The 24,917-nt window shown below is 49.2% G+C and overlaps 1 protein-coding gene across 1 annotated transcript in view; it reads right to left on the bottom strand.

Moving 5' to 3' along the window:
* LOC8034380 (cytochrome P450 2H2) overlaps positions 1-24,917 on the bottom strand; it is a 120,245-nt gene that overhangs the window by 19,402 nt on the left and 75,926 nt on the right. Inside the window, exons 3-4 of the mRNA XM_040213953.3 lie at positions 22,774-22,898; positions 9,886-9,992 (exon numbers count right to left, since the gene is read on the bottom strand). Coding sequence (XP_040069887.1) covers positions 9,886-9,992; positions 22,774-22,898 — 232 coding nt within the window. The remainder of the gene's footprint in view (positions 1-9,885; positions 9,993-22,773; positions 22,899-24,917) is intronic.

The following is a 24,917-nucleotide window of genomic DNA, read 5'->3' as shown; positions in this document are numbered from 1 at the left end:
AACCAGTAGCTATCGTCCGTCGACAAGTTAAGCTACCTGTGAACTGCCTTCTCTGAAGGAGCGTAAACGGCAATCTCCAGATTTCCAGCAGTGGCTATATGCTATCAGGACGCTGGATACATCCTGAAAACCCGTTTTGGCGACAAGAAACTTCTCATCGACAACCACTTATACAAACTTACAGTCAATTTTATCATCACAAGATGTCTGGGGGCTCAGTCGATTACATGGCGATTTTCAAGGACAAATACGTGGGCTAAGGTCACTTTGGGTGAACGAGGACACTTTTTCGACCCTCCTGAACCCGTCGATTCTTCGGCTGCATTCAGAGGACCTTGTTCTCACCTATCACCGAACTGTTTTTGGTGACAAGGAACATTAGCTACTGAACACCCAGTTAGCTGGATTTAGGAACGACCTCGTTGACCAAACCCATGGTCAACAATACCTACTGACGACTCTACTAAGGTTCATGCGCGTGAAAGTTGTGAGTAGAAAGAGGACATCATGTACCAAGAAAGCCAATACAGTCAGGGACAAGTCAGAAGGAGAAAACCCATCTACGCCTGCTACACCTTTGGACAGATAATACTGTCCAATGGAACCACGGTAAACTGACCGATTCAGCGGATGTACAACCTGGAATCCTAAGAGAGTGACGGCGCAAAGTAAGCCAGTATTTTGGACCGGGGGAAAAGGGGAAGAGATGTTGGAACTATCAGGCATGCGCGCTCTGATAACGGTAGTACGAAAAAAAGAAGAAAAGAACGAGAATGATGGCGCTCCGGCTCCTGAACGATGTCTTTCGATCTACAACTACTGCTAAGTAATTTCGCTTGATTTTATTTTAGACAAAAGCGTCAACCTTCAACGGGGAAAAAAAACGCCAATGTTATTTGTGCTCTATTTTGCGAAATAGTGTGCTCTACTGTGCGAAAAAATCTCATTTTCAATATTTCGAATAAAAAATGAAACACACTTACAAATCTTCGTAATGTGAAAATAGAGCGCAGCTCTCAAGGAGAAGGAGGGGAGGGTATAAAGGGGGTATTCCCTCCTCCTCCTCTGTACCCTCTTCTCCGCAATAGATGAATGGATGGATGTTAATGGCTATATCATTTGTAACGGGCGGTAGCTTGCGCCACCTAACCTAAGTCTAAAAAGACCAACATATGATTCCTCCCGCCCTTCTACCAATTTCCCCCCCCTAACTATCACCAGGCAGTGTGGGATATTACCAAAAAGACCTTCGGGGGATCGGCAAAAAAAAACTAAAAACGTCACCCCCGCCTTTCCCCCCGGCGAAAATCGCCAATTATCCTCTGGTCAAACCTTGTCGGCGTTACCCCAGCACCAAATCAACTGAGAGACGACAGCGGTGAGACTTTGGGCCGGAGCCACGCAATTCCCTTTTGTCTCGCCTGTCCCCAGCTGTGCTAGTTAGTTGAGTATCACTCAATTTTCTCTTGGTAATTTCCACCAATCTTCTAATCGCCCCTTTGTGACTGTATCCCATTCCTTTTCCGTCCTTTCATCGTCGCCAGCGAAACCCAGAGCCCCGACCAAATCCGCTATCCGTCCAGAGAGGGTAGGGCGAAGCCCCGTCCACTTCAAAACGAAATGATCTAGTGTCTTGCTTTCAATACGGCAGGCGGCACATAATGTGTCTGTCTCCAAAAATTTAGCCCTACTCGTCCTCGTCCTCAAAACTCCCGTTCGGTCCTCGAACAGCAAAGAACTTCTGAGTGAATTGTCAAACACATTATCTTTTCTTATGTCCTGTTTTTGTAACCTGTATATCGTTAGAGCTGATCTTTCTTGTATTCATCCCTCCAAAATTTCCTTTTTCTCCCTCTTTCACTCTCTTATTTACCGAGGTAATCTGCTCAGCCCCATCACTAGTGTGTAAAAGTGTTGTACGGAACGGCGTTACAAGGAACGACGTTCCTGGAACGTGTTCCGTTTAGGAGAAACGAAGGAACGCCGCGGTTCCATTTTCCGCCGGTGGAACTGGAACGGGAACTCGTTACATTTTTGCTGGAACGGAAAAAGGAACGGCGTTCCCCTTTTTTTTTCGTCCAGTGGGGTATTTTTTATTTTATTCCTAAGAGAGAAATTCTGAAAAGTATGAAAACAATATAATTACTAAGAGCAGGGTCTCCTTAACTTTTTTGTTACTTATCTTAGGGTTTATACTGTTGGGCTTTCTCTTGGTAACAGTTGGGCGCAGGAGAGCTAGTGGACATTGATTATTTTTTTCAGCGGCCAAGACTGCGGTACAAAAAGCAAAACTTTTAGTCGAAGGAAAAGTCACAAAAGAGGGACACCTCAAACTCAGTTACTTTCTTTGCTTACACAAATCCTCATTCACCTAGTAATCTAAGGCCGACTACAGGCATCACTGAACATCCACTAACAGACCTACAGTTAAAACAAAAAGAAAACCATGTTACCAAACATAGAACGCACTCATGTAACCCGAACATTGGTCACTTAAAATATACACAAAAACTAACCTTTATTCCCTCTCCCTAGTCCCCCCCCTTCTAATTGAAACAACGAATTTAACCTTCAAAAAGAAACACGTGTAGTTTTCAAGACTGGCCTTCAGAAATCCGGACCCTCTTCTTCACTTCGTCGTTTTGCGGAAAACAACATCCAGAAGCAACTGTAGTTAAGTTTGAACACGGGTCTTTGTTAGATTGAAAGTGTGAGGTTGTTGTAAAACGATCGTGCAATGTAGGGTAACAGTACATTTGGCTCGTCTGAATCGCCCCCCACAAACATGAATATTGTTAAAAGGTAAGATTTTTAAAGGGGAATATATCAACAAATGAAACCTTCTTACGCTTGTTTTCTTCTCCTGAGGCCCTAATCTGGACACTTGGCGAAACAGTCTGCGAAAAATCTGGCGACCGTGATTGGCCGACGCCGCACTTGACCTTGGCGGCGGCCAATCACAGTCGCCTGATTTCTCGACGACTTTTTCGCCAAGTGTCCAGATTAGGTCCTCTGGTGTCCTTCCATCGCGGCATTCACATTCGTATGGTGCCATTTAATGGGATAAAAAACATAACTTTGTTTGACTTATTTAAATATGATAATCAGCAAAATAAAAATGTAACGTGTATGTAACGATAGGTTCCATTTTTTTAACTGTAACGGGAACGAGTTCCTTTTCCATAGATGGAACTTGTAGCGGGAACGCGTTCCAAAAAACAGAAAGAACGAGGAACGTGTACAAGACTGGTGTGTAGGTATCTAAATATAAGCTTTCAGGTTTGGTTTGTCCATTTTGTGTTGAAACTTTTCATGTATAAATACTTAAATAACTTCCGTGCCCACACCGTATCATTCATTTCGGTCAAACTTTCTTTACATTTCAAGTTACTAATTGCCTCCCTGCTCTCGAAAGACGACCAGCATATGTACCCTTTCACTCCCTCATTTAGTGTCTTTCCTTGTGCTTCCAGTGCCAATCTGCCTACGCTCTTTGTCGAATCTCTAATCCTGATTGAACCTTTGATTTTAGGCACGGAACCCTATTGCCAAAAAGAATCCTGCTTCCATCACTCCATTTCCATATACCCCTGACCACTTCATATATATTAGAGTTCCATAGTGCCTTGAACTTCATGATAGATGAATTTCTTTTTCCGTTTTAATTATATCCTCCTCATGCTCCTCTAGATACTTCCTTCCCTCATTGAGTCAGACTCCCAGATATTTGTATTTCCTACATGGTCTATTACAATGTATTACAATGTTTTGTATCCACAGCGGTTCCCACTTCTCGTTATTAAGCACCATTACTCTAGACTTGTCAATACTAAAACACATGCCCAAGGCAGGCACGTAGCCAGGATTTTGTTTCGGGGCGGGGGAGAGGGGGGGGGGAGGGGGAGGGGTGCCCGCCCATGACAAAATGCTGTATGAGGAGGAGGAGAGGAGGTCGCAGCAAAATGGAAGATTTCGGGGGGGTGGGGGGGCGGCCCCATGCCCCCCCCCCCCTCACCCCCCCCGCGAAACAAAATCCTGGCTACGTGCCTGCCTTGTTTCGTTTCGGGCGGGGGGGGGGGGGGGCGGTGGGGGGGGGGGGCGGCCCCATGCCCCCCCCCCCCCCCCCCCGGGGTACGGGCCTGGCCCAAGGTATCACCTTCTTCTCCACATAATCCAACTAAATTCTGTAATGTATTCTGGTTATCTGCCATGAGTACTATATCGGCATGCACCAGTCGTGGTACTACCTGTATTATATTTCTCCCTATTTTCAATATAACTCGCATCAAAACCTAAGTCTTTCTTCCCTATTTTTTCCATTTCACTGAGATATATCATGAAGAGCAGAGGCGACAGTGGACAGCCCTGCCGGAGCCCTTTTTGTGGTGCCGCGGGTGGTATAGTTTCTTCTGGCCATGTTATAAATACCTTATTTTTAGTGTACACCTGCTGAAGAAACCTAACCAACTTTGCATCTAAGTTATACTCCCTCAGCTGACCCCAGAGTGTCTCCTGACTCTTATTACCGTACGCTTCCTTGATGTCAAAAAAAGCTAACCATAAAGGAGTGTGGTTCGTCATTGGTATTTCTTTACATTGTGTGAAAACAGATAATTGTTATCTTCCAGTCTTCTATCTCTTTGGAATCTGTTTTGAACTCTCCCAGTATTTGCATATCTTCTCCCCATTCCCCGCTTTACTATCTGCATAGCTAATCTGTATAGAACTGAAGTTACCGGTATCGGGTGATATCAGGTAATGATGTCTTTGTTTCCTCTGCCTTTTTATATTAGTCTCATTTTACTGAGTTTCCAATCATTAGATACCTCTCCTACGACAATTACTTGATTAATCACATGCCGTAACTTCAATTTGATTGATTTTCCTAGTTTATTAATGCGTTTCAGGGGTATGTCGCCCGGGCCTCTCGCTGTACCTGCTGGAACATTACTTTCTGCCTTATTCCATTATTTTGTGGTCGTCTTTATTGTTACGTAATTCTGCTCCTCCTCTACATCTAGTTTAGTTCAGTTCAGTTTATTCTACCTCAAAGGTATTTCAGATGAAATGCATTAAATAAGGGGGGATCAAATGACAAATACAGATAGCAGAAGAGTGACGACAAGGTAAATAATAGGAAGACGCAAAAAAAAAAAACTACCAACTGATAGGACGGATATCAAAACATAGCATGTAGACAGTAATTAACAGATAAACATGTTAAATATCAACACTTTTCAGGTGTGCCTTGCAGAGTTCACGAAATGGCTTCAGGTTAGATTAATATACTATGGTACCAGGAAGGGAATTCACGTTAGTAATAGCGAGAGAAAGTGGGGAATTTTGGAATTCATTAGTTCTTGCGAATATAGGTTTAATTATTAGGCTGTGGTCGTGAGGCATGGAGATGTGAGGTGGTGAATGACAGTTGGTGCTTCGAAAATCAGAAGAGGAACATAAGTTTTGTGAAAAAGGACAAGACGAGCAATTTGAGTTCTTTGAGATGGAGGGCATAGGTCGAGGTTGAATTTTAGGGCAGTTACGCTTGGCGTTCTTGAGTAGCCATGTGTTATAACATGCACTGCAGCAATGCTGCATTGCATTGCCGCAATGAAATGCAACAATGCTACAGCAGCATTGCTGCTGTCAGCGCTATCCACTGTCCCCCTCTGCCCTCTGCTTAAGCTTGGAGAAAGCCTCTTCGATCGTCTGCCGAATATAATCCCGTGCCTATTCCCCCCTCTACTCTTCTCCCCTCCTGTGTGGTCACTAAGCGTCGGAATCTCTCTCTCTCTCTCTTTCACTACTGCGCTTTATTATGTCCCAAACACTTTTTCGCGGCATTCCTTTTTTTTTATTTATTTACATCAACCACTGCACTCCTGCAGTCCCAATTTTGGCCTGTATTAAAGCTGGTGCCTCTCTTTTCCGCTTATGGAAGTTCTACCATTTCGATTCTTCTTCAGCTGATAAATAAGGCTTCCCTTTTCTTGGCCCACGTATGCTCCCTAGATGCATCTTGGCGCCGCAGTATGTCTGATTTGACCTCCTTATCCCAGCAGCTTCTGGTTTTTGTCTCCGCTTTTGCTTTCTTTTTTGTTTAATTCGGTGCTCCTCTAATTATTTTTCTAAAGATGTCTATCGAAGCCTCATCCGTCCATTTTCTTGTTGGTTGTTTAGATACTACGTTCTCAATACTTTTAGATACATTTTAGGGTTGGGCTTCGCTTAGTCTCGGCTTACCCGCTCGTTCCTGAGTTTGCTGTTCTGGTTCGGATGCGCCAAATTTAATCTTAACTCTTTTGTGATCGCTCGCTAAGCTTTTTGTACCTTCCTCATCTATTTCCATACTTCCTAAGCTACCATACGATTTGTGGGGACATGAGGCAGTAGTCTATTGTTGAGTGTGAGTGGTTTCGTTCCTACGTTATTTTCCTGCCGCATATTACTTGTGCATTAACCAAAACTAGGTTCAGGGCATCACAGAAATATTCTAACAACATTCCGGTTGTATCCATGAATCCGTCAAACAGTTCTAAGTGGGCATTCATGTATCGTATGATAAATATTTCCTGATTAAGACCAATTCCCCTGATGTCTCTCGATATGCGTGTAAAGCGTTCTGTATTTGCCTCCCTTCAGTCATATTATGTTTTCAAGTATGCAAACCCCAGAGCAGTGCTGCGACCTGCTACCCTACCTTTCAGTCATACGTGTTTTCTGCAGCTTCCCCTCTCTCTTTTCCAGTCTTGTCGTTTAACTAACACCTCCGCCTTTGCGTTCATCTACCCGAGGTTGCATTCCGCCCAGTAGTAGCCTGGTACGTACGGTGGTTTCTCCTCGTCTCTAAGGTTCTTTTCTGCAACCCCACACACTGTAAACTTTTTTGCCTCTCATTGGTCACTGATTTCTTCCCACTTTACTCTGTTTCTACATCCTTGCATGTTTATGAACTCTTTATTGAGCCGATTCTTTCTCTTATTTCTACGGGGCTTCCCCCTGCTCTCCCTGCTGTTCTTGCGGTACTCACACACAGGTGCTTCCCCCAACTCTGGTTCTGGTACATATGGTGCTGTTACATGTACACCGGTGCACTCCTGGCTTCGTGGATGCCCAAAAATCTACGACGACATGACATCCAATCCTATCCCCTGTCGTTCTACCTGGGGTTCCACTGTAGTGGATGCCCCGTAGAAAAGGGTCGGAGCGAGCCTCATACACCATCCTGTTTACTTCCAATACGCCATACTGAAGTCGTTGGCTCGTACCCCTAATCTCCTGGTTAGCTGACACTACCCGCTGCTCTGTTTGAAAAGGTTATTCCCAGACCTCTGGGATATTGCTAATTTGCACATGCACCCCCTCAGAGACCTCCCTCAGCTTACGTATCCCAACCTCTATGTGCCTATAGAAGTTCTGAATCCTTGCCTTCAACACATCATTCAGTCCCGCATGCACTACTGCTAGGTATCTGCCTCCATGTTACCCCAGAGCCCTTTCTTAGCTTTGGCCATAGCGTCTACGAAGCACTTCTTCGACTGGGCCACGAAGTTTACCCTCCCATCTCTTTTCACCCCGGCCAGTAGGCCCCTTTAATCCTTGTTACGTTCGAGTCTCCTAGCACCAGTACCCTTTAGCCTCCTGCTGCCTGTCTTCTGTCCCTTTCTCTCCGTCCCTGCCCTGCACCTGGCTCCCTCCAGCTATCTGCACTACATCACTTTGTGTCTGTCGGTCTACCACCGCGTCATTTATTGCCCCGCTAGTAACCTGCGCAACAACGGCACTGTAGGGTCGAGCACCCACTCCAGTCCCGCTGACTTCCACCTGTTCACTAGTGCTTCCTTCCTCTGAGAGTGCCATTCCTGCTACGTTCGCTGTCGACTCCCTCCTCAGCTGCTCCAACCCAGCTTCGCATTCCCTCTTACGTTGCCCCATCAAGGCCTTCCACACTTCCCCCTCCTTGAGCTCCTCCTCCTGTCACTCAAGCTCCACCCGCTTCTTCCGCTCCTCACTTTGCTCGCCTAACATACGCTCCACCTTTCTTTCCCATTCATTGATGATCTCCTGAAACTCTACCTTTAGTTCTTCCCTCCTAGCTAACACCTCGACCTGAGTATCCAGGGCAACCCGCTTTTCTCGCTCTAATTCAAACTCCCACTTCACCTCCTAAACACTGGCTGCGCACTCCCCTTCTATCAACTTAAATCCCTCCGCAGCCCTCTTGCAGATTCGGCAAACCAAGATACACTCCTCCGCCTCGGCTGAGCTCTCAAAATCAGTCTCATCTAGATACACCCACCACATGCACTAATCACACGACACTATATCATCACCCCTTTGTAAAATTTGCTACACCAAGCCATTGCGTCTATCTACCTCAAACCGTGTTATATACACAAAAAAAAAAAAATGTCCCGCCAAAAATAATAACAAAGCCCTACTCTAGCCTTAATTTCTAGTCGCGTCCGCCGGCCTGCACTGACCTAACTCCATATCCTAGCACTTCCTAAATCTATGCAAACTATTTCATACACGTTAGAACAAAATCTACAAGCGAAATACCGAATACTCTTTGCTTCGCACGCCTTCGGAAGAGCTCCTGCAAACATGTCCGCTCCGCTCGACAGTCCCGACAACCCTCCTCCTCTTCCAATCCTCGTCTCCACCTCTTTCCTCTCTCCTCCTCCTCTCTCCCTTCTTATCTCCCCGTACCCTCCCCTCCTCCTCCTGCCTACCCTCCCATCCTCCTCTACCGTACCCTCCCTTCCTCCCACAGTTTCCCCCGCTAAATTTAGCTGAAAAAATGGAAGACGTTTACAATCCCCTGTAATGCCAAATTAGAGCGCAGCTCTTGAGGAGGAAGAGGGGAAGGTACTGTGCCCCGCCACATTTCCTGCTTACCTCCCATTTAGAGAAAATTTTCCGCTAAATTGGGCGGAGAGTTTTTCCCGCTAAATTTAGCGGGGAAATTTTCCGCTAAATTTAGCAGAAAAAATTCTCCGCCAAATTTAGCGGGGAAATTTTCCGCTAGATTTAGCGGAGAACTTTTCCCGTTAACTTTAACGGGGAAACCTTTTTCGCTAAATTTAGTGGAGAGGTTTTCGGCGAAATTTGGCGGGTAAAAATGTTCGCTAAATTTAGTAGAAAAAATTCTCCGCCAAATTTAGCGGTGAAATTTTCCGCTAGACTTAGCGGAGATCCTTTCCCGCTAAATTTAGCGGGGAAATTTTCCCCGCTAAATTTATCGGGGAGCATTTTCCGCTAAATTTAGCGGGGAAATTTACCCATAATGCTCCGCGCGGTTACACCGACGGCGACGGCGACACCCACGGCGACGGCGACACCCACGGCGACGGCGACACCCACGGCGACGGGGACGCCGACGCCGCTTAAACCGGAAACGGGCGCCTAAGAGCTACGCTCTAGAAATGGACGCCACGTGACGTCAACATCAATACAGTTTCCGGACAAATTTAGCAAAAGAATATGACGTCACATTACTTGGTGTCACGTCACCTATGAACAAATTCAGTTTCTCCGCCAGATTTAACGGGAAAATTGCTGTCACGTGACCTCCACACCAATTCGATTCCCCGCTAAATTTAGCAGGGAATTGAGTTGGTCTTGAGGTCACGTGACGTTAATTTTCCCGCTAAGTTTAGCATGATTACGCCGACGCCGACGCTGACGCCGAGAAACCCGGAAACGGGCGTTAACAGATCCGCTTTAAAAATAGTGCGATCTTTTGACCCTTGAGGAAATGCAAAAATTTCAAACTAAGTTTTTGTTCTTTTTGTAACGAGTAGGCACTAGTGTTTTAGCCACATTTCTACAGGGTAAGGGGAGGGGAGTTTGGATCTTAAGCTTATCTTCTTGATCTCTTACCAATATTTTTTCTTCCAGACACGCTTTTCCCAGTCCGAGCTCTCGAAGCAGCTTCAAGCACATCTGGCGGTTCTCTTGCCACACTTTCCCATTGAGTGTTCCAACACCTGGAAAAGGCGAAGCGAGAAGTTTGCATCAGTGCTCACTCGGCTACACTCAACTGTACTCCATCGGTATACAGTCCCTTTTGTAAGCGATGGCTTTTTTTTGTCATGAACGTTGTTGGACAAAATAAATTCACTTTTCATACAGTACTTATTGGCTCACAAAGTGGCAAGAAATAGGTTTCCAACATTGAAAGTTTCGTAACAAAAACTGCGCCGGGTAGCGAAGCAGATAATAGAGTAAATGAAGAGAAAATCGACAGGTGACTTCGGCAACAGCTCGGGGGTAACAAAGCCGTAGTGCTCAATGTTCGGCGTCACCTGAAGAAAGCCATGTCACAGATTGGACACTATACTCCGTTCACCATTAAGACGAGGCTACAAGCTACGCCTCCAGCGCGAGCTTTCTGCCCTTGCTAAGATAAGTGTAAACGCGGAGGCACGCCTAACCCACGTTCTGCTAATACTCGTGTTTAGTCAGGGAAAGTCCCAACCGAACGCTGACGCTGCAGTTATTCTCAGTCCCGCTTTGGCCCTGGAGTTGTGGGTGGCGCCACTAAATAAGCTACGCCTGAGAGTAACGACACTTAACCAACAATGGATGGATGGATGGATGTTAATGGCTATACCCTTTGTGACGGGCGGTAGGTTGCGCCACCTAGCCTAAGTCTAAAGAGACAAATATATGATTCCTTTCGCCCTTTTAAGCCAATTGTTTCCCCCTAACTATCACGATGGCCCGTTTGCTCGAAGCGCCGTTAACCGCTAACAGTGACTAAAATTAGCCTAAAAAGCGCAAAAAATACAGGGACGAGGAAGTACACAGAAAATAGCGCTTCTTTAGGCACCTAGGAGAAGGATTTTGAAATCACGTGACTGACTCGGTAGGGATGCGGGGAAACATGGCGGTGACGCGGTGAGCGAGCGCCGCTCGCTTTGGAACTGATATGTCGTTGTAGCTCCAATATCGGGCGCGTCAGTCAGCAAGGAATGGCGCAGGAGGCGTTTGCTTTGCCTTACCTCACTTAAATCGCAAATAATGAGCAATGACCTCGCCGCATTTTTTTATATAGTCTTTTGATTCTGGCCATTCCTGAGCCTAAATGAACGGGATAATTGTCGGCATGGCAACGCTTTTGGAAAGGGGATTGCCTTAACTCAATCAGCCGGGTATTCGCAACTTTCAGCGGTAGTGGTACCGCGGCGTGAGAATCGCGCTTCCTAGCTCCTGGATGATCGGCTTCCCAATAAAAGTGCTTGCCAACACCGTCCTGACGTGAAAAAATAAACTAAGGCTCTAATACTGCTCGAATATAGCAAAACTAGAATTACTCACGCGTCGCAACCCCAGCCCCGTACTCAGCCCCTACTGCTGTTCTACGATGATCATCCAGATGACAGCCAGAATGATAGGCACCATGCGCCCCCTATAGGTCGTGAAAGTTGCGACTTGATAGCACACAAAAGCAGGCAGCGTCCTAATAGGGAGTATTCACTGGCGGCCATATCCGTGTGCGCTGCTGCTGAGCGCGTGCTGACGGCGAGCTTCCGCAGTCCTTTTGGAGCGTGCATTTAGCACCATGAAGGTTGCCGGTCTTCGCAGGCTATTAATGTGCGCTCGTTCTGAGCGTGTGCTCTAAACATCGCCCTCAAATATGGCGTCCAGTAAATACCTCATTTAGACCTTGCTTCTAAATTTCCCAAGCACATAGGTGCATGCTACGAGTTTAGTTACACGCGTTGCACGTGCTGGCGTCTGCCGTAGTAATTGTTCTAAAGCAAAGAGTCTAAAACAAATTTTGCCTTCCACGCGATTTCGTCAAAGCCTTATTATGATTATTTACTTCGAATATTTTATACGAGGAAGGCTAGCGCGCGCGGACCGTAGAATTACACTTCCAGCGTTCTCCTCGGTGCTTAGGTAATTTACTATACCCCGTTTCACCTTATGTTGTACCGCACAGAAGGCGAGAAGCGCGAGCTCATAGCATTGGGAACTGCTTTTAACGCACGAGAGCTCGTGCCGCCGAGATGCGCCCCCAGAACAAGGAGCTCGCGCTTGTCTGCGGTACATCATCAGGTGAAACAGAGTATAATAGGTATGTTTTCACTGGAGCCGCATTACAGGTTTTTCAATTTATGATGGTGTTATGCCCAGTTCTTACATGCTGGCCAACCATGCTGCCGGTGTACCGCCCGCCTTTCATTGCTCACTTTTTTCTTATTGATTGTAGGACTGAAATTCGTCATCCTCTTTCAAACTTTGAAGGAAATTTAAACGAGGCTTGTCTTCAATCCAGACAGCCAAGCATTCAGAAATTTTCCAAACAATGGTGAATTTATTTTTACCTCACCCAATATCTGTACCACGAGCAACAAAAAAAAATTATTTGTCTGTTCAAATGTATGCCGCGCTGCGTCGCGAGAACCCGGTAGCGCGCCTTGTTTGGTTCCCCCTCTTTGGGGAACTTTTTCCACGGAAGCCACTTATATTCGCTACAACCAGTAGGTGACACCAGCTACCACCCTATAATAAAACACGGAGCTATCGCTCATCCAGCAATAGTCAAACTTGGCCAGGTACTTGTAGGTACCTAACAGGGAAGGACGGTTAACTTTTAACCGCGGTTAAAGTTAAGCGGCTTCGAGCAAACGGGCCCTGAAGACAAACACCCATGCGATCGCAAACGTGGAACCTGCGTACGACGCAGCCATTTTGTCAAACGAATCGACGGGGCCATGCGTGGCTCCCCGCATCCCTACCGAGCCAGTCACGTGATTTCGAAATTCCTCTCCTATAGGTACTGACTTTAGCCGCGGTTAGCGCTTAACCGCGCTTCGAGGAAACGGGTCCAGGTGGTGTTAGTGGCTCTAATTGTGTAGAGTGCCTTCATACACACGTGCGCTTTTGCTTGAGTGGTGACGTCTCAGCCATTTTTCCGCCCAATCGTTTTTTATGTATTTTGAAATGCGCGCAATCTGGTGTCACTCAGCTCGAGCTCGTAGCTTTGGCTAAGGTATAGACGCCATTTTACCGCCCAAGTCACGCACCGAGTGCGCGAGCCCGTCACGCGCTGGCACATTCAGGGTAACAATGGATGTCTTCACCCTGAGACAGACAGACATGTAGGCACCCTATAATTGTGTAAAGCCCCTCTATCATGGGAAAAGCGGCGCCATTCATTGTTGTGGAAATGCTCGAGACACATGCCGCGCGCCACTTTTGGGAAGAACATGGCGTCTGAAATCTATACTCTGTTTCATACTTAGCGCGCAACGCTGTCAAAGCTACTGGCGCGAGCGCGTGGCTTCATCTATAATTTTGTTTGCGCGAGAACGCGTGCAAATGATCAACGAGATCAAGCCCCACGCTCGCGTCAGTAGCTTTGACAGCGTTGCACACTAAGTATGAAACAGAGTATAGCTCAGTGCTGCGCTGTGCCGCCATGATATTCCCAAGGGCTGCACGTTTGCACGCGTCTCGTGCATCGACGCTTCTTGCTAGAGTGTACTCTAACCTTGCGCTACTTTTAAAATATGAAGGGGCTTTATAATAGACCTTATACGAAATTGTTTTGTGGTCTGACAACACTGAGAGTGTCGCCATTTTAATGTTGGCAAGCGTCGTCGGTACCGAAGCACGGTGGAGGCATCGGAGACAACCGTACGGGAAATGTGCAACGGCGCAGAAACTGTTTTCCGCCTTCTGACCATATTATGTGGACGAACAGTTTAAACGACCTACCGCAACTCTCTGACAAAACTCTCGGAGGCCTGTGCACGCTGCCGAAAACCTCGTTGAAGCAGCGGACCAAGTCCTACGCCTTCCCTGTGGTAGCTTGTTGTCGCCAGCGTATGCACAGCTCTCCGAAAGGACTAGGCCGTCATGAATTTCATCTTTGAGAACACTTTTAATTCTCTTTTCGATGCGAATACACTTAAAGTTAAAGTCCAAATTAGTTTTTTTTTTCTTGTTGCTGGCGGAGGGTTTTTTGGTGGAACGCTTTGTGTTCTTCTAAAAGAAACTGTGCCCTGGGCGATAATTTTCAAGCGTTGCAATGCGCTAAAATTGGTTTCAAATAGCATTGGCCTCAAGCACAGTTGACGGATGTTGCGCTAGTAAGGAAGATTTATTCAACTCTGAAAGAATAACTGCAGTGACTTTCTTAAAACTACCCCCAAGCTTCTTTGCACAAGACAAAATTTCTACCTCGGCTGCGACAAAAAGCAAAAAAGCAAAAAAGGTTGTGAAATGAAGTTGGCACCGCCCGTGTTGCTTCATTCGACGTCCGCAACGTAAGTTTTTGCCGCCACCGACGTCGAAGTTTTAGTCACTGCGATGAACCTAACCATAAGACTTTTAACCATACGCATCTTCAATTATGGTTAGTGGCGTAGATTATTAAAACTGCCCGTCTTTTTGCCTCGCTTAACAGCCTTGGTCTTGTCCGTATGCACTGAGCTGCTTGCGCATCAAGAAAAAGGCAGGCCGACACTACAACGCAAAAAAAGAGAAAATAAGGTCATAAACAAATTTCGTACAACTTCGTGAAAAGATTAGGGTCCAGTTCAATAGTTGTAAATGGCTTCACGCCGCGCGATAACGTTCGCATGTTTCTTCCCGTTGTCACCGATTGTTTTTGTCAAAAGCTGCGTCTCAAGTAACAAATAAAAATAAGAAAAAATGAAAGCCGCTTACAACTCCCTGTAACGCCGGATTAGAGCGCAGCTCTTGAGGAGGAGGAGGGAAGGGCACTAGGGGGGGGGGGTTAAACTAACCAGGGGGGGTCACGTGACCCCCAATGCCGATGATGTCATCACTGACGTCACTGGTGACGTCATCAGTGACGATGGCGATGCGGGTACCGATGACGTCATTAGTGACGTCACTGATGACTTCACCAGTGATGATGACGATGACGATGCGAATGTCGGTGACGTCATCAGTGACGTCGCTGATGACGTCATCAGTGATAATGACGATGACGATGCGGATGCCGGTGATGACATCAGTGACGTCACTGATGACGTCATCAGTGATGATGACGATGACAATGCGGATGTCGGTAACGTCATTAGTGATGATGACGATGACGATGCGGATGCCGGGGACGTCATCAGTGATGATGACGATGACGATGTGGATGCCGGTGACGTCATCAGTGATGATGACGATGACGATGTGGATGCCGGTGACGTCATCAGTGATGATGACGATGACGATGTGGATGCCGGTGACGTCATCAGCGATGATGACGATGACGATGCGGATGCCGGTGACGTCATCAGTGATGATGACGATGACGATGTGGATGCCGGTGACGTCATCAGTGATGATGACGATGACGATGTGGATGCCGGTGACGTCATCAGTGATGATGACGATGACGATGCGGATGCCGGCGACGTCATCATTGATGATGACGATGACGATGTGGATGCCGGTGACGTCATCAGTGATGATGACGATGTGGATGCCGGTGACGTCATCAGTGATGATGACGATGACGATGTGGATGCCGGTGGCGTCATCAGTGACGATGACGTCATCGGGGGGTCACGCGACATCGGCGGGGGTCACGTGACCTCGAGGAGGGGGTCACGTGACCTTAGGGGAGTCACGTGACCTCGGGGGGTCACGTGACCCCCCACGAGGTCACGTGACCCCGGTGGGGGGTTCGCGCGGTGCATTATGGGACATTTCCCATGATGCACCGCGCGGTTACGCCGACGGCGACGCCGACGGCGACGGCGACGCCGACGGCGACGGCGACGGCGACGTTGCTCAAGCCGGAAACGGGCCCCTAAGAGCTGCGCTCTAAAAGTGAAAGCCGTTTACTAATCCCTGTAACGCCGAATTGGAGCGCAGCTCTTGAGGAGGAGGAGTGAAGGGTACTGAGGGGAGGGTAGACCCCTCCTCCTTCTCCTCCTCCTCCCCTCATTCTTTAATATGCTCCGGGGGGAGGGTCACGTGACCTCGGGGGGGGGGGGGGTCACGTGACTTCGGGGAGGGGGGTCACGTGACCTCAGGGAGGCGTGACCTGGGGATCACGTGACCTTGGGTGTCACATGGGGGTCACCTCAAGGTCACGTGACCCCCAAGGTGACCCCCACGTGACCTCAGGAGGTCACGTGACCTTGGGGGTCACGTGACCTGGAGGGGTCACATGACCTCGGAGGGTCACGTGACCTTGGGGAAGAGACCACGTGACCTCGGGGGTCACGTGACCTCAGAGGGGTCACGTGACCTGGGGGTCACGTGGGGGTCACCTTGGGGTCACGTGACCTTGGGAGGGGTCACGTGACCTCAAAGGGGTCACGTGACCTCAAAGGGGTCACGTGACCTGGGGGTCACGTGACCTTCAAAGGGTCACGTGGGGGCATCTTGGGGTCACGTGACCTTGAGATGACCTTGGGAGGGGTCACGTGATCTGGAGGGGTCACGTGACCTTGGGGATCACGTGACCCCAAGATGACCCCACATGACCCCCAAGGTCACGTGACCTTGGGGGTCACGTCCCTTCAGGGGTCACGTGACCTTGAGATGACCTTGGGAGGGGTCACGTGACCTTCGGATGACCTTGGTTACGCCAACGCCGACGGCGACGCCGACGCCGCTCAAGCCGGGAACGGGCCCCTAAGAGCTGCGCTCTAAAAAAAAGGTGCACCCTGTTCACGTTTGCGTTCACGTCACACACGAATCAGAGTTTTTGCGCTGCACCCGCAGCGGAACGCAGCAATCATTGTCATCGCATCTCCCGCACGAAGCGCGGTCGCTTGTTTACATGGGGTCTTTGCCGGTCGGGTCTTTGGTTTCGTTTTCTCGCCACTAACAATATGGCGGGCGTAGTTCTCGGCGCGCTACTAGATGGCGCTCTACATTTCGCATATGGTTTATGCATATGCATATGCATATGCATATGCATATTTCAGCTATTTATACATGAGGAGTGTAGACACAAAGTGGAGACAGCGCACTAGGAAATTAAGAGGAAAGTTTTTGGGCTATAGCGAAGATACGGAAGAGCAAGTCTCAGTTAAGAAGAAAGTTAAGGCCACAGAAAGAGATCGGTGGCTAGAGGGAATGGAGACAACGACGGCTCTGGAAAGCTATAGATTAAACAAAAGAGTTATTGCCAAAGAAAGCATTTATGACAATTCTAGGGGAAGCTCATTGCTGTTTGAGGCAAGAACGGGTGTTCTGCGAACCAGAACATACAGAGTGAAGTACCAGGAAATTGATACAGTGTGCACTGCTTGTGGAGAGGAGGACGAGACGGCTGAGCACTTGATACTCTACTTTAAAGGGCTTCACCTTATGCCTACCGAAGACAACATAGATTTAATAAAGTCATTGGGTTTTAGAGACAGCGAAGGGAGAGTGGATTTCAAGACTGTAGAGATTACCAAGCAAAGATTAAGTGAATGGTGGCAGAAATCGAGAGAAAACTAGGTATTTTCTTATTCACTGATGGCAAGGGGTTTCATAGCCTCACTTTCTTTGCACTGCGGAGTGAATATAGATTTCACATTTAAATATTCTAAGCTTAAATGGTAAAACAAAATGGGTAGGTGGCGTAAGCTACCGCCCGATCCAAAGGGCTCAGCCGTATTCATCCATCCATCCATCCATCCATGGTAGACATGGGCCCGCAGTGGCCAAGGGAGAAGAAGGATGGCACGGGGCAGAGCTCGGGCGTCGAGCACGAAACTGGTCGGCTCTGGAACGGCGAAAGGACAGGGCGCCCCCTCCAGCTCGTCTAACTGTGCACAATAAGTACATTTGTACCTTGTGCTGTGTGATCTCCTTCGGGACAGTCGAGGCAGGATATGATCGGGCGTAAGCTAAAGTAGACACCCCACATTATATGGCGCTCGAACGTGGGGGCTGCTCAGCTGGCCCTCGATTTCGGTCGTCCCTTGGAGACCACACGCGACGCGTTCCTCGATTCTTTTTGGAGGAACGGCACGCCCAAATCACTGAACGCTGGTTATCGTGACAGCAAACGTTGCCTGCTGATACTGCTGATACGAGGCCGAGCGTGACCGGGAATCGGGGCGCTTCATCCAAGAGCGAGGATCTGTGAGGGTCGGACGCCGCCGGACGTGTTCTGATGAGCGAAACCATGGCCTCCCGAATGCTTTCAGAGCCTGGGACTCCAGCTCTGGTGGTTGACGTGAATGGGAGACGTCGGTGAGCCCATGCGTGCCATGACAGCTAGGTTCGAGACGCTTCAGTGGGTGCCGGGAATGCCGGGGCTACGTCTGTGCCCCGACCGCGGTTGAACGTCCCGGCCCGAATATATTCCAGATACTCTGATATAAAATCGGTCCACGATTTCCTACAGAACCCGTGTGCGTATATAGGCCCCCTTCACTAACCGAGAACACCTTGGACCCCGGCTGCACTTGGACAGGACAGACCGCAAACGCCCAGATCGGGTATCGTAGCAGATTTAGGATTCTGCACGATGTAGCAGAGTATCGTAACTTCGGGTGAAATGGTAAGCACGGAAAAGCTTGTTGAGGCCCAAAACTCAGACGGACTTTGTCAGCGGTTGTTGGGAAAACTTGTGGAGATTGCAGTTAACACCGGGTACGCTAGTAAAAAGTTAATGAGCAGTTGGATTTATATCTGCTGAACACCGGGTACGCTAGTAAAAAGTTAATGAGCAGTTGGATTTATATCTGCTGAACAAAGACCGCTTGTTGCTTCGCTACAGTCCAACGATCGATGAAGAGGGTAATAGACTATCTTCAAGGTCCTGATTTGCAACGGAAGAGGTTCATTGGATACTTTCACGACTTCGCTGTGACTGCTCATAGCAGTTGCAGCAATACTAAATATAAGGTATGTTGCACTACGACCTGGCGGGAGGCGGGATAGCTTCCGGTACACTCGTTGATGTCCACTCTGCCAGAAAGCAAAGCCGAGAGGCGGGAAGCCTCCGGGTATGTTGCAGCCAATGATGAGGTACCACCTATTGTAAGTGGTCGTCTGCAAAATCATTGGACCACTGCCGTAAGATGTCAATCCTGAAAGGATCGAGCAGACGGCGCGTTGCGGTTAGAGTCATCGTCTCCTGGAATGCAATGTGGGGGCTTGGTCTAACGGAAAAAGCCACCCACTGAGCAGCGCCGCTTGCGGTTTCACTGCGTGCCATCGCTCCGAAGTGGGAAGGGCTAAGACCCGGCTAGAGAACGACGCAAGTGTCGCGTCTTACCTACGGTCTCGCTCGGCTTAATACAAAGGAGCAGTCTGGACACGTTCTCGTCGCAGAATTTGTAGGGTTATGTCCTTCTCGCCCATGGCCCTATGCTGCACGACCGGACCAAGCGGAACCGAGGGACTGGGACAATGTCGTCTGCTGCGATTGGTCAGCGCCGTAACGCTGACCAATATCAGCAGACGGTGTCGTAGCTGTTCCTTGATCCCGCTTGTTCTCGCCGTGCAGCATAGAGGCGTCCTTAATGCGTCCCACTTTAAGGACGCCTTGCGCACGGCTCCAAGCACAAACCAGGCGCGGTGGTCAACCGGTTCGTGAGAATGGTGAGAGCAGCTCAGGCTTTCGCAAGAGCGGGTAGCGCAGAGTGCAATGAGTTTGCGCCGCTTTGACAGTGTTCTAACCCAGAAAATGCCCGCCTGGAACGACACTTGCAGTCCATGAGCAGTTCGACAAGGAGCCGCTCATGAACGGCCCCACAGAGGAAGGGGAGCCTGTAGTTTTGTCACGTTGATAGATTAGCACAGCAAGTGGAGTGCTCGTTGGCGTGCCACGTTGGCGTGCGGTGGGCTTGCGGTCACCGAGCCCGAGCATTGCGCTATTTGCTGAAAATACAGCAGTCCGTTTCTACCTCCGACTTGGTCTGACGTGTTGTTCGTTAGTCGGTGTGCCCAATGATCCTGGGCCACCGGCTTCTCATTGTCCTGCGCGCCACGCTATGTAAGCCTTTCCATTTCGTCACAGGCCGTCGGAGGCTCTATCCCTTTTCTTAACTTTCCCTGTTTCTCCGCACATCTTCACAGTGGCTATCTGTGACCACTACAGAGCACGCTTGAATAGAGCGTGTACGCCACGGCCTTTCCAGTCAGTCAGGACGGCCATCCTGGATTCCGGTGGTCCGCCTCGCAGGGCACCCAACCAAGGAGGCGGCCACCCCGCAGGAGGCACTGTAGTGGAGGCGGTGGGTACCGAAAGAGCCGCCTACCGAGCACAGCAGGAGCAGGTCTATCTGTCCCCGCCTTAGCGAACCTTCCGCGGAAGTGGTCAACCCGATCCGCGGCGGGAAGTTCAGCTCAGAACCGCCCCCCCCCCCTGCCACGTGATGGCCATGAGGACGGCGGCCGAGCAACTGGGTGCAGACCACTTCGTCTCTCGACGGCAGTAGAAATACCAACAGAGACCACTGACCGGAGACAGCGCAGTCCCGCGAGACCATCCCGTCGTCCTTCTGAGGGCATACACTGCCTCCTCTGGAGGCGCCCTCTGGACCCTGAGAATAGCTGCTAGCTGTGCTGCATACCCCTCGTACAGTCAGAGACTCACAAAACCGGAGGCTTTGCAACAGGGTCTGCTGAAGACGCTGCCTCCCCATGTCAACACAGAGGCCGCAGTTAAGCTGCTCCGACGAGACAGGTCCGAACTGCTCGGATCCGAGGCCTGGGGCCTCATTTGACCTTCTGGGGGACACGCCGCCGCCACCAAGCCCGACCAAAGCCCAGCAGCTGTCACCGCACAGCTCCCGTCAACGTCCGTCTGAGGCCTGCCCCACGCCCGTCGCTCCGCCAGTGGCCGTCGAGAACGCTCCCATGTCTAAGCCCGATAACTGCCTCTTCGAAGGCCCAGAAGAATCCCCGTCCTCTTGAGTCTTGACCCTCTCCCCTCCCCACCGGAGTTGCCGGACGTGGGCCCGCAGTCACCGGACATGGGCCCGTTGGAGCCAAGGGAGAAGAAGATGAGCATGGCACGGGAGAAAGCTCGGTCGGCGAGCTCGAGGATGGTCGGCAACGAAACGGTGAAAGGACGAGGCGTTACCTATAGCTCGTCTAACTGTGAAACCGTAGAGTCCTATGTACCTTGGGTTGTATAACCTGTTTTGGGGCGGTGAGGCAGGGCCTGATGGGGCGAAGGCGGAAGTGGACACCCCATAAAGTGACGGCTAAAATTCAGCACTACGGAAGTGTTACTTTTGGTGGCATGCAACGTTCGAGGGTGTATCTTGTCTTCCAGAAATTTAAGGTTGTGACACCTTAGACGTCGCGGGATGGTGTTTCTGTTTTTATCGTCCGAAGTGTGCTAAACGAAATGATACTGTCATGCAAAGTGTGGCAGCGCCGACTGGTTAGTGCTGAACCTCTGCGGCAATGTCTCTGTTCATATTATGAAAGAACAGAACAGGAAGGGAAAGGGCAGGACAGAAGGACCTTTGTCCCTGTTAACTACTTAGCGCTAAGAGAGACTGATTCGAGGAGTGCGCCTCATAATGGACCTCATTCAGAATCGAAGCGATTCTAGTGGCTTAATCGCCGGCACCAGTTCGCCGCTGAGTTTCGATTTCGACTGGCCAACCTCACTTCACGACGTCACGTCTGCGCAAAATACGGATGTTGCGGCTTCAAATATGCCCCTTCTTATAATATTATATTACTGTAGGTTGTGCCTACCTATACAGATGAAATGCTGGGAAACGTTTATTCGGGCTCCCGAACGTGCCGGAGATTGTGCGCAGGTAAACTCAGGACGACAATTCCACATGAAGTATGTATAGTGGGCCTGTCATGCTGGTGTTTTGACTCCTGAATTCCCAAGGCTTCTTAAACTATCCGTGAGCCGTGAGGGTCATGATGCACTCTGGAGAGGTAGCCAGGCCGCCACAAAGATATGAGACGCGGCAGCCCGTAAGCGTACTCTTCGCTAAGCGTAGAGAGTCCCTTACCTACGATTGGAGGTTCGTCTTTGAACGGGTGCTTTCAAGAAGATGAATTTTATGCAATGCAAGCATGCTCTTCATTTTCATGCAGCGCTGAGATGCACGAGTTCCGCAACGGGGCGATCGGAAGCAATACCGTGGCACTTCTCTCCATGGCCAACCCGGTCCCATGACGCAACCCGAGCAGTGTTGCGTGAAGGAATTTTTGAAACTAGGCTGTTGACATACCCTCGTAATAGTACAGTGGCCTAGAGAGTTTTGGGCTCACGGGACGGCTCGGCCTGACGCGCTTGATGTCGACTCGGCGGTGGCGCTATAAGCGTTTCCTCTTGAAACTTTCCAGCGCGCATAGGCGAGACCAGGTCGGCTAGGCGGCTCTTACCAATCGCGGGCAGAGGGCAAGAGAAGTTTCAGGAGGAATCTACTGCTGCGCCTCCGGCGTTTTCGACATCGGCCGCTTCAGAGCAATACACGGGGGAGGTACGGTGATGAGCCCACTACCCAACTTCTAAGGCACTGTAGTATAAGCCACAGATTTCCCGAAGAATTCCATTGATCCAACACCACCAAGATAGGAAGCCGTGGTGCTCAAATTTCGGGTTGTCCTACAGAAGAGCAACCAGGGCCACATAATAGATACGAGTGCTGTGTCAGCGTTCGGTGGGACTTGCGTTTTGAATGATTGAAAGCGAGTTCCAGCCGAACTCTGACGTAGCACTCGTGTTCAATAAGAGGCATCGCGCTGCCCTTGGTAGGAGACGAATAAAGTTCACCACTAGGGTTTTCTGTTGCTGACAGAGCACAGTAAACCTCTCATCGAATGCGCAACGATTGGTGTGGGGAGAAGACGTACCTGGCGACTTGGTTTGTTCCAGGAACACGCTGCGGTAACGGGCCTGTACGGCGTTGTTGGACAGACCCCTCTTGATGGACTCGTAACTGTTCAGGGCCACTATGTTGGCGGTCCCGATTCTTATTCTGGAGAAAAACAAAACAATACACGTTTTGATAAGGCACTCCAACCTAAAGTAAATATATACTAAGCCTCGTGCGCCTTATTTTGGTGTGTTGTACGCCTTTCAGCTGCATGCTAAATGAAAAAAAGCAACGTAAAGAGCAGTAAGCGCGCCGTTTTGCCCAAGAAGGCCGTCGAATTAGGGAACGAGATGTTCTCTTCCCTACTCAAAGGGTCAATGATACGAACCGTAGAGAGGTTAGACCTGTCTTGCTATCCAATCTGCTAAGACTAAGTATACACACAAAGTTTCACAATTTTTAGAGATCTGGCAATGGACCTTTTTGAAAAGGGGGCGCCCTCCTGCATAGATATCAGAGCCGGCCGGCATATTGTGGGCATGAACTTTGAGCATGTATTGGAAACGAGTTCGGCGGCAGCGTTCGGCGCGTACTCGGGTTCAAGTGTTCAAATTCAGCATTAAACAACATTTACTTAGAAACACGGAAATCACCTTTTTAGAGAATTCGCAACCTTCACGACCTATACGGGGCGCACTGGCGCCTATCAAATGGCTGTCACCTGGATAATCGTAAGTAATTACACTTTTGCTTTATGCGAGCAGTATTTAAACTTTAATGTTTTTGTTTTACGCGAGGAAGTTGTAGTACAGCATATTTATTGTGAAGTCAATCATCGAGGATTTAGGGAGCGCGATTCTCACTCCGTGGTACCACCATCGCTGAAAGTTGCCAGAGCAGTATATATATGGCGAGAGTTTGGTTAAAGGGAGGAGCGGGCAGAGCCAGGGCGCGCACGGCACGCAGATAGGAAGCGGGACGTGCTCTCATGGCCAACCAGAAGTCGAAAAGAATCCCCCAGCGGTAGTAGCGAGAGAAAAGTTTAATAGTTGCATAAAAGTTAAATGGAGTAACTCTTCACGGTTGAAAATATAGTAGACGTGAAGTTCCGATTATGATTATGTAAAAAGGTTTAAGAATCGAATGTGCCGCTCGAACTCTCTTTTGCTCGGTCGGAGTGACCGCTCGGACGGCATTTTCTCGACCCTCGGCGCCTGGCGCATGAATCACGTCGATCATTCTCCTATAATTCGATTTTGCATGACCGTGATCGAAGAATCCCGTGCACCATATTTTCAATCACCGAGAGGTACTTTGACGCACTTATTAATTTTGTTTCTTGCGACCACCGCCAGGTCAATAATCGCGGCTTCTGGCTGGTCACATTCGAATTTGTGCCCAGCCCGCTCAGCCAGCTCACGGCCAACGGCGCCTCCTCATTTTCCTCCTATACCTCCCAATGAATGACAAAACTTTCTCAAAATACGGCTCTGAAAGTTAAGAATCCCCCGTTCGAGGTGTTCGGGCAGAAAACGGGTGTTCATGCACACCACGAGTGCTGGCACGAGCCCCTCGCTTGAAAGTCTGCGATGGTCGCGATCAGTCATCATGGAACGTGAATATGTGTTTTCATTCCCAGAACCTCTGAAACCATGATTCCTAAAGAGGTGAGTTTAAACCAACGAGGTAGACGGGCGTAGAGTGATAAACCGGAAGTTCCGAAGTGGCACCCCCCCCCCCCGGTTGCCGCCATCTTTTACGCAAATGTGCCCACTCGTCACGTGACCTAACAAGAGCCGTGACGTCACAGGTAAGATGGCAGCGCCCAGAGCTGGCGGATGCGAGTTTGTTCGGTGCGGCGGCAGCCGTGATGTGCAGCGGCTTTCCGACGATTTCGGGCTTTTTCGTGCTCGCTGACGCAGGTATAATGTGAAAATATGAAGGAATGAGACTTTATACCTTTTCTGCGCAAGATCGCTCTGGATCATCTGGATATTAATACCTGTGAGACAGCATCAGCCGTATCGCCGTACCGGTGCTCGGATTCGGGATCTGTTCGAGGATCGATAGAACTTTGAGTGGTTTTAGCATAAAATTTTCGCATTCTCTTAGCTTTGTTTGAACGTTGGAATGTCTGAGAATCGACGCGAAAGGTATACGTCGCGTTAGGGCCTAGGAGAA

The sequence above is a fragment of the Ixodes scapularis genome, unplaced genomic scaffold, assembly GCF_016920785.2.
Source record: "Ixodes scapularis isolate PalLabHiFi unplaced genomic scaffold, ASM1692078v2 PGA_scaffold1__304_contigs__length_218370807, whole genome shotgun sequence".
NCBI classification, from domain to species: domain Eukaryota; kingdom Metazoa; phylum Arthropoda; class Arachnida; order Ixodida; family Ixodidae; genus Ixodes; species Ixodes scapularis.
Note: the sequence above shows the minus strand (reverse complement) of the source record. Positions and strands in the feature narration are given on the sequence as shown.